Source organism: Monopterus albus, unplaced genomic scaffold (assembly GCF_001952655.1).
Source record: "Monopterus albus unplaced genomic scaffold, M_albus_1.0 scaffold343.1, whole genome shotgun sequence".
NCBI classification, from domain to species: Eukaryota; Metazoa; Chordata; class Actinopteri; order Synbranchiformes; family Synbranchidae; genus Monopterus; species Monopterus albus.
In genome coordinates, this window is record NW_018128223.1 from 372,946 (window position 1) to 382,170 (window position 9,225).

General features: G+C 40.2%; 1 protein-coding gene across 3 annotated transcripts in view; it reads left to right on the forward strand.

The window, feature by feature from the left end:
- The first annotated feature begins 4,584 nt into the window (after positions 1 to 4,584).
- The window catches only part of vav3 (vav guanine nucleotide exchange factor 3), a 114,352-nt gene continuing 109,711 nt past the window's right edge, over positions 4,585 to 9,225 (forward strand). For all 3 annotated transcript variants that reach the window (XM_020625019.1, XM_020625020.1, XM_020625021.1), the window contains exon 1: positions 4,585 to 5,192. In XM_020625019.1, coding sequence (XP_020480675.1) covers positions 4,989 to 5,192 — 204 coding nt within the window. In that variant the 5' untranslated portion in view covers positions 4,585 to 4,988. The remainder of the gene's footprint in view (positions 5,193 to 9,225) is intronic.

Below are 9,225 nucleotides of genomic sequence, written 5' to 3' on the forward strand. Positions count from 1 at the left end.
GAACGGTTGAACCAGGAGCTGGAAAATGCACTCCGCTGTGTCACCAATTCCGCACCTGAAGATTGGAGTCTGCTGTTGCCTTGGGTGGAATACGCCCATAACACCCTCACCTGTTCTGCTACCAGTATCTCTCCTTTTCAGGCCTCCCTTGGCTACCAACCACCTCTTTTGTCTGCCGCGGAAACCGACATCGGAGTTCCCTCTGTCCATGCTCATATCACTAACAGCAGGAGTTTAATTTCTATCCTGTCAAATTCAAATTTGCCAGCTGAAATGGTAGCTGTTGCCGGCAAATTATATTAGCAGCAGATTAGTAGTTAATTAAGCCAACATCAGCTGCATAAGTTGGTTGAAAATGTTGAAAGTGTCTGGCTGTCTTTTTGCTGTTTCTGGCTGACTGGTTTTAAAATGAGAATCCTGTAAAAGGGTTCTTGTGTTTGGCTTCTAACATGAAAGCGTGCTCAAATAATGAGGCTGAAGCTGCATTTCCCAGGCACAGAGTTCGCGTCCTCACAGTTGATGATACACGTGGAAGTCATAGACACAAAGAAGCACCGCTGTTCATTGTAGAGCTAGTTCAGTATGATAAGCTTGATGAATGGCTCTTAGCAGCATGTAAAAGACTTTGTGAAGATGGGTTTTGTCTTGCTTCTCTCTAGAAGCCAGGGAGGTGCTTGCTGCTCCCACCTTCACACCAGCTCCTGATGAAGCCGACTTGGTATACATTCACCCATCACTGCGTTTTGCACTCAGAGTGGCCTCTCTCTCTATGTATCATTGGTATATTTTTATTAAAAGCCATTCTAGACAAACTTCCCTCATTTTGAAAACTTTTTCCACAGAGCTCATTTTAATTTATATTTATACAGCAAAGGATTCCTGCACTAATTGTTTCTGTTTTTAGCTCACTTTAGTTTTCCTAATATTGACAGCCAGCGAAGGTCTACACCAACTGACCCAGTTCTGTCACTCAGCTCTGACTGCAGTCATTTCATTATGCATACCAACTGACTGAGGAGCCAGTGTATGTACAGGAAGCCCCCCCAACATAGATAAATTAAGAATAGAGTTTGTTTAGGGTACTTCTTGAAAACCTCTCTATGCACTCACATTCTCAACATAGTAAAGTAAAATATTCCCTTAATATAAAGAACTTTGGAATGTCTGACTTTCTGTTTGACAGTCTGGATCTGTAACCCTGGTGGTGAAACTGAAAACTGAAATAGTATAAAATGAATCAGTCTGTGGATCAGAGAGTGGTGCAGTGATTTAGATATCGAGAAACACCCGGTTACTACTCATCTACAGGACTACGTATCATTTCCCTCTGTGTTTTTATCATTCCCTTGTTCACTGTATATAATAAATCACTGTATGCACCAAAGCCGGCTACCTGGGTCTGCCTCTTTCCTCATTCGCACACTGACTGGTGCGAACGGCTCCTAACAAGTACTCATTATGCAGAATGGCATATTTCACATTCCTGTATATCATATTACTGCATTATTGTGTACATCACATTTAGTGTTGCAGCTGGTTAAGGGGGAGCTAGTTTTAACTAGGTTATATACATTTAATTTGAAGTATTGCTGGGTGGCTTGTGGATTTTGCACCACGGTTCAATGAGGTCTTAAACTGTATTGTTTGTATTAATCTGGTTCTGAAAAGTAACTAGTAACTAAAGCTATAAAATAAATGTAGTGGAGTAAAAATGGTAATATTTGCCTCTAAAATGTGGTGAAGTCAAAGTATGAAGTAACAGAAAATGAAAAAAACTCAAAGTACAGATAACTCAAAATTGTACTTAAGTACATTACTTGGGTAAATAAATTTAGTTACTTTCCACCACTGTTTAGAACAGATTTTTAAAAAGTGTGATTAATTTTGCAATTAATCACAAGTTGACTAAGTCAGTCGTGTGATTAATCATGATTAAATGTTTTAATCAATTGACAACATTAATAAAAACACATTGGCAACACATTTTGATAAGTATAGTATATGCTCTCTAATCAAACATTATAGAGTTTTGACCAAACATACTGTATATACATAGCTTCAGTATATGTAAAAGCCATGCCACAAAAAGTCATAACAGTTGTCAACCATATGGACAACAGAAAACAAGAATTTGTCAAAACATGTCATCACTATCATATACGCTTTATTGTTCAAGTAATTCAGATAAATATCATCATTCTCTGAAGGGAAAGTTTGAGAAAGGAAAATTAGCAACAATTATAGAAAGTTGGAGGGGGAAAATAAGCTGGTGTTGAGATTTCAATGCATACAGCACAGTATGGGGGGTTATGATGACTCTAATGGTGAAACTATTGAAGAGATAATGGATAAAAAAGAGTTAGTGTGCTTAAATGATGGGTCAGGCACAAGGGTTAATTTGGTGAGGGGTACAGAGTCTGTCAGGGTTGGCCAGTAGAATACCAACAATGTAAAAGGCAGACTCTATTATAAGGCCAGACGAGGCTAGTCTCCTGTTGGTAATGCACAGGACACAGACACTACAGTAGTCCAAGTAACAATCCAAATCAATATAGCAGCTTCCCACAGGGTGAGAAGCTGCTATATACTGTTGTGAGCAGGTGTGGGTAATCAAAAAGAATCAAAAGCAGCAAAAGAATCAATCCCACAGTGGAAAAGTTGTAAATAGAGGAAAATAGTACCACGGTGGATGCAAGAATGCACTAAAGTGATATAAGATTGAAATAAAGCATATGAGGTTTTGAGAAAAACACAGTTTTCAGAATCTGCTATAAGCTATAAAATAATGTTTAATGTCATTGTAACACATACAATGAAATTTTTAGAGTTACCTCCAGTCGGTACAGCAATAGAACAAACCCCATATATAAAATAAGACCATATAAAAAATATAACCGCTAGAAAAATAAAATAAACAACAGACCCCCCACCCACACACAGGAATATTATATTTTAGCAGCATTGAGTGTGGTAACTGCAGTTGGGTGAAAACTACTCCTGAATCTAGTGGTCCTTGATTTGATTGCTTTGAACCGTCTACCTAACGGCAGCAGTTCGAAGAGTGAATGTCCTGGGTATGAAGTGTCCTTAATGATGTTCTGGGCTTTTTTGAGGCAGCGGGAACTGTGTAGTTCTTCCAGAGTGAGGAGAAGGCAGCTGACGATCTCCTGGGCCGTATTAATGACCCTCTGGAGCATTTTCCTCTGAGCCACTGTGCTGCTGCTGTACCATACACATATACAGTTTGTAAGGATGCTCTCAATGGAGCACCGATAGGACACCAGCAGTCTCTGGGAGGCGTTGTTCTTCCTGAGCATCCATAGGAAATACAGTCTCTGCTCAGCCTTTTTGAGCAGTCCAGGGGTATTCACACCCCAGATCAGATCCTCCTTAAACTTCTGCTCTTTTGGTAAATGAACATACAAATTTGGTCAAACAAGAGGTGACACCTCTATAGAGCCAGTTTCTGCCACTGTTAATTAGCCTTATGAATTGAAAAGACTCAGCTGTCATAGCAGCTGTTAGTTTGTGAAAACACAATAAATTGTCTCATCTAGTTTGGACTAGTGTGTATTTGGAAGGGTGTTTGTGTGAATATCATAACAACATGCTGGGGTCCATCTGTGCAGGAAGATGCACAGAAGCAGATGTTCCCTGAAATGAGGGGTCAGAGGAAAGTAGGTGTTCTTTTGATTCTTCTCTCCTCACACTTTTCCTTGCTTCTTATCTGGGCAGAACCATAGACTGTATATAAAAAGGAATGATGCCTCACCACTCTTGGGGGGCGGCTGTGGCTCAGAATTAGCGGTTCGATTCCTGGCTTGTCCAGTCAACATGTCGAAGTGTCCTTGAGCAAGACACTGTACCCCCAGTTGCTCCCGGTGATGTCACCGGTGTGTGAATGCGTGAGTGCTTGGGAGTGCGAATGGGTGAATGGCCGAATAATGTGAAAGCACTTTGAGTGTGCTGTAAAAGCATAGAAAGGCGCCATACAAGTATAAGACCATTTACCACTCTGTCAGTAGACTATGCAAATGTGAAGCCAAAGTATCATGAATACAGGGACTGCCATTTTGTTTTTATACCACATTTGGCAACCAGGCTCTGTAGTTGGAGTCAAAGTTGGAGCTGCAATAACAGCTCTGAATTAGCTGAAAAGTTGGAATAGCAGTATCAGGCAGTCAAACAAAACAGTCAAGTCATCCAAAACTTATTGTATTAAAACCATAGAAAGTCACTTTCGGCTTTTCCCGTTTAGGGCTCGCCACAGCGAATCATCACACTGACAACTGCATGTTGACATTTGGCAACATTTGGTACGTGTTTTACGCCGGATGCCCTTCCTGATGCAACCCTGAGGCGCAGCGCGAGAGTGCTGCGCCTTAACCACTGGCCTACCAGGGACTGCTATTATATTAAAACCATATTCAGCAGAATTTTTTTTCTTGTACAAAAATCAGTGTTATATTATCTACAGTAACTAAAGAAATCAGCTTTGGGAAATTTTATTTGATTTGTAGTTTGAATTTTTATTTTGACTCATATGCCATCAACTAACACGGAAGGGGCGGGGTTTATGACCTATACTGTGGTGGCTTCAGTTCTGGGAAGCTGTCACGTTGTCCATCTTTATGTGCAGTCTGTGAGTGAAACTAAGATGCACAGAAGAGACGCATGTGAGGGAAACGTGGATTCAATTAAGGGGGTTTAGATTTACCCATAGAGAAATTGTTGAAAGAAAGAGAGACGGACACAGAGGAAGACAGAGTGAGAACAGGGTGCGTTCCATCCATCGTGTCGCTGCAGCAGCTGTCATCCTTGGAGAGGCTGCCTGCGCCTCTACCAGTTCTCTGCCGTGATCCAGCTCCTTTTCATTGGATTTCACAGCTTGCGGATGTAGGGATACGATTGAAGAGGCGACGCACTCTCGAGCCGTCAGTAGATTCACTAATTCTCTTAAAGCTCGTCCGGCCGAAGTCAGAATAAAGATGGAGTTCTGGAGGCAATGCGCGCTGTGGTTAATACACTGCAAGGTGCTTCCAGCTGAGCACCGGGTTACATGGGACTCTGCACAGGTATTTGACTTGGCCCAAACCCTCCGGGATGGGGTCCTCCTGTGCCATCTACTCAATAACCTGAAACCCCAGTCCGTCAACTTGAAGGAAATCAACCTCAGACCTCAAATGTCACAGGTAAGAGACCAGTGCACCCATCTGACTGTTCTTTCGCCAAACAGAGCGAAAACGAACAGACTTCATTATAATTATTCCAGTTTAAAGTTTTCTAGCTTCTTGGGTGAAGTACATACGCACAACCGTGACGCGTCCTGACGGAAGAGTCGCTGGGTAGTAGGCTACATCAAATCCGACATGATGTAACGCTGAGCGCTTTGTTTAAAGAATATTCAAGTCAGCTTAGAGTTGAAGGGACTGTGAAAGTTGCACAGTAAGCGAAAAAGACTAAAATGGGACTTTTAATGTTTTTCTTCTGTTTTACTTTGTAGTAGGCCTTCAGATACTTGTAGACAATATTGGACAACATTGTGTTCACTCATCTGTAGTGTGTATTTGTATTGTTTATGTTTATTGTAACAGTGATCTAGTCAAGGTAACGCTTGAAAAACAGATTTAATCTCCATGAGGTTTTTGCATGGTTAAATAAAAGATCTCAAAATAATACAACTGAACAGTTATGTACACGGGGCCTTCTTCTGCAAGTATGTAGACAAACAGTGTATACTTTGTAATGACGAGGCTGTGGGTTTTCCTTGTCAGAGAAGTGGGGCTGTCAGCATTTATTGTAATTCATTGAGAATCCCAATAAAAATAGGGCAGGCAATTTGTTTGATTTGCCTGCAGATACAGAGAGCTGGGGTCACATGGCTCCTGTTTGTACCATCTGCTACCACACCAGGACAGCTGGAGTCATGACCAGATTAATATTCACCTTCATACCTGTGAGTCTGAGTGTCTGGCATAGTGACAACACACAGTAAGGCAGACACTCACAGTGCACAGTACTACAGTAGCACACACGCAGATTACTGCGTAATGGTATTAAAAACATCAATACGTAATGGGTGCTCTCTCATCTGATGCAAAACACAGCACAGGGGATGGAGAAGGGATTAGACTTGATTCTTGTCACAGTGCACTAGCACAGTCAGTACCGTATATGCTGCTACTCTTCTTTTAAAATTGAATTGGATATCTGCTGTTCAATTTGTGCACAGAGGCCAAGTGGACAGTTTAGAAAAGATTAGTGGTTTTTAATTTCATCACTGGCAATGGAAATCAACAAAGGATGTCTGCTCAAAGAACTAGATCAGGGCTGTAAGAGGAGCTTATTAGTCCATTTTCTGTAAGGGCAACACACACTAGGGGTGGCCCGAAATGGGTGACAATTTTAGTATTTCATTCTTTTGATGAGCGTCGATGGTGAGCAAAAAAGGACATTAGCATATCCTGACTTGACATGTCTCAGTTTGTCGCCAGTGTGTGGGCTTGCATTGAAAACTAGACAGCACTCAGAGAGTGTAACCTCCACCAAAGGCAACTCAATGTTGATGTTCCCAAATAAAATAAAGCAGCAAATACTACAAGGTATATTTTCTGACAGTGCTTATGATGGCAAAGTTGTTCCCAAGAAGATATATGGTAAACTTAGAAGTACCAGAAAATGCAAAGAACGCAGCAGGATCAAAAGAAAAAGCTGACACTTTACAAAAAAAACCTATGAAATGACTTAACATAAAATAAACAGTATTCAGAGAATGCAACCTCTATCAAGGGCGACTTGGTGTCCCCATAATGCCATTACACATAAAAGTAGTATTCCCATAATAGCTTGATTCTCATAATACTGCTTGACCATGAAAACCTACTGTTGGCATTTGGAATGGCGCTGATATCATTGTTAGTTTGAAAGTTATTAAGGAAAAATGATAAACATTCACTGGTTGGTTTAGGGGTAAAACAGGGATCTGGGGTTAATTTGTGCCAGAACAAGCCAGGTCCAGATACAAGTACCTCTTAAATTGTGACTGGCGTCTATTTTGACCGACTGGCATCTCATTTACATATGATAGAAGTTGAATAAAAGAATAATATATAAAAGGTGTAATACTTTTGGTACAACTATTTTTTTCAACAACAAATTAGACTAAAATTTGAAAAATTAAATGCAATTAAAACAGGCAACTGGGATAATTATGTCACAATGTAACTAGCCCACACAGGTCACACTAGGCCAGTACACTTTCAGTGTAATGTTATGTCAGCCACTGAGTGAAAATGCAAATTTGTTAAAGTATTTCAAGTCACAGCAGGGCAAAGCTAGTCAGAAATCAGAAGCTAAACAGGCCAAGCTAGATCCAGTTAGAAAGCCTACAGCTGTTAATGAGAAGTTTAGTACAAGCCAGTCTGATGCTCAGATCATGGATTTCAAATGGACATAGGACTGAAGCAAAGCACAGAATAATATGAAAGAGGACCCCTGTCCCATGACTACGTTATGGGTTGTTTTAAATAATGGAACATAAGAACATCTTTATTTAACATTACTGTGTTATATAGGCCTTATCTCTCAGGTGGGCATTAAATTTGTGGGCAAAGTGGTGAAGACATCACATTTCTGCACATTTGCATTCTACTTGTTCAACAGGTGTGATGCTCATAGAGTCTCCTTTACTGGAGGAAGTGAATGTTGTATCTGTTGACAGTAAATATGCTGGAGTGCACAGTATTTGGATGTAAACCAGACCCTGGAGCTTCTTTACACTATTTTTATAATTACTATTTAGCTAACACTATGAGATGGTGTGAGACACGTACTATTAACAGATAATTAGCTTCAGTTTGCTGTGGTCACCCAGCTGTTAATAACACAACCTACTGGCCTTCTGTTAACATTACTAGTTTAAGTTTTGGATCAACTGAAAAAATACAGGCACTGACTTCCAGTGGTGGAAGAAGTACTCAGTGTAAAAATACTCTGTTACAAGTAAAAATCTTGCATTTAGAATGTTGCTTTTTGAAAAGTACAAAAGTATTAGCATCAAAATATACTTAAAGTATTAAAAGTAAAAGTACTCATTATGCAGGATGGCACATTTAATGTTAATGTTAATGTATGTCATATTGAACTAGAGAAATGCATTTCCTGTCGTAAATGCATGTGAAGGCTGATAAGCTGAAAGATCATCCTGAAAATGCCTGAAATCAATTGCTGAAACAGCTGAAGGATGAGAAGAAATGGCTGAAATTCTTTGTTGAAATAGTTGAGAAGAAATGGCTGAAGTTCTTTGTTGAATAATCTGAAGGATGAGATGCAATAAATAGAAGTAGGAATGCGCTTGAAGAGCTGAACATTTTGATACCTGAATGGCTTTTGTAGCTGAAAGTATGCTGAACTTATTAAGATGTGAAAATAGTCCAATTGGACCCCACAAAGTAGGTAAAACAAGTAGGTGTGAGCATGTGTGTGAGAGAGAGAGGGGGGGGGAGGGAGAGAGAGAGCGGGAGAGAGACAGAGGGAGGGAGAGAGAGGCGTTATCTGGTGGCATGTCCCAATGGCGCTGTCAGTTTATGAACTACCAGATGGCACTCCAAGACTGTTATTGACTCAGCACTTTGAGCTCCCATTGACTTGTATTGCAAAAAATAAAGCTGAATAGATTAAAAACTATAAATGTTATAACAAAGAAAAATACAAGCAGGGATGTCCTTAAAGAGTTGAACAAATAGAGACCTCAATGGCCTGTATAGCTGAAAGTATGCTGGACCAGAATAATTATAATAACTAGAAAGATTGCATTTCCTGAAAAAAATGCACGTGTGGATGCGAGATTTGTAATGCATTGTTCTGAAAATGCCTGAAATCAATAGCCAAAACGGCAGAAGGATGAGAAGAAATGGCTGAAGTTCTTTGTTGAAATAGTTGAGAAGAATTGGCTGAAGTTCTTTTTTGAATTATCTGAAGGATGAGATGCAATATATACAAGCAGAGCTGAACATTTTGATACCTGAATGGTTTTTGTAGCTGAAACTATGCTGAACTTATAAAGATGTGGAAATTGTCTCATTCGTCCCCACAAAGTAGGTAAAATGAGCAGGTGTGTGTGTGTGAGTGAGTGAGCGAGTGAGAGAGAGAGAGAGAGAATTCCCAATTACACCCTGTGGACTACTACAGTGTGGCTATTGAAATGAAACATTGTGAGGATTGCCC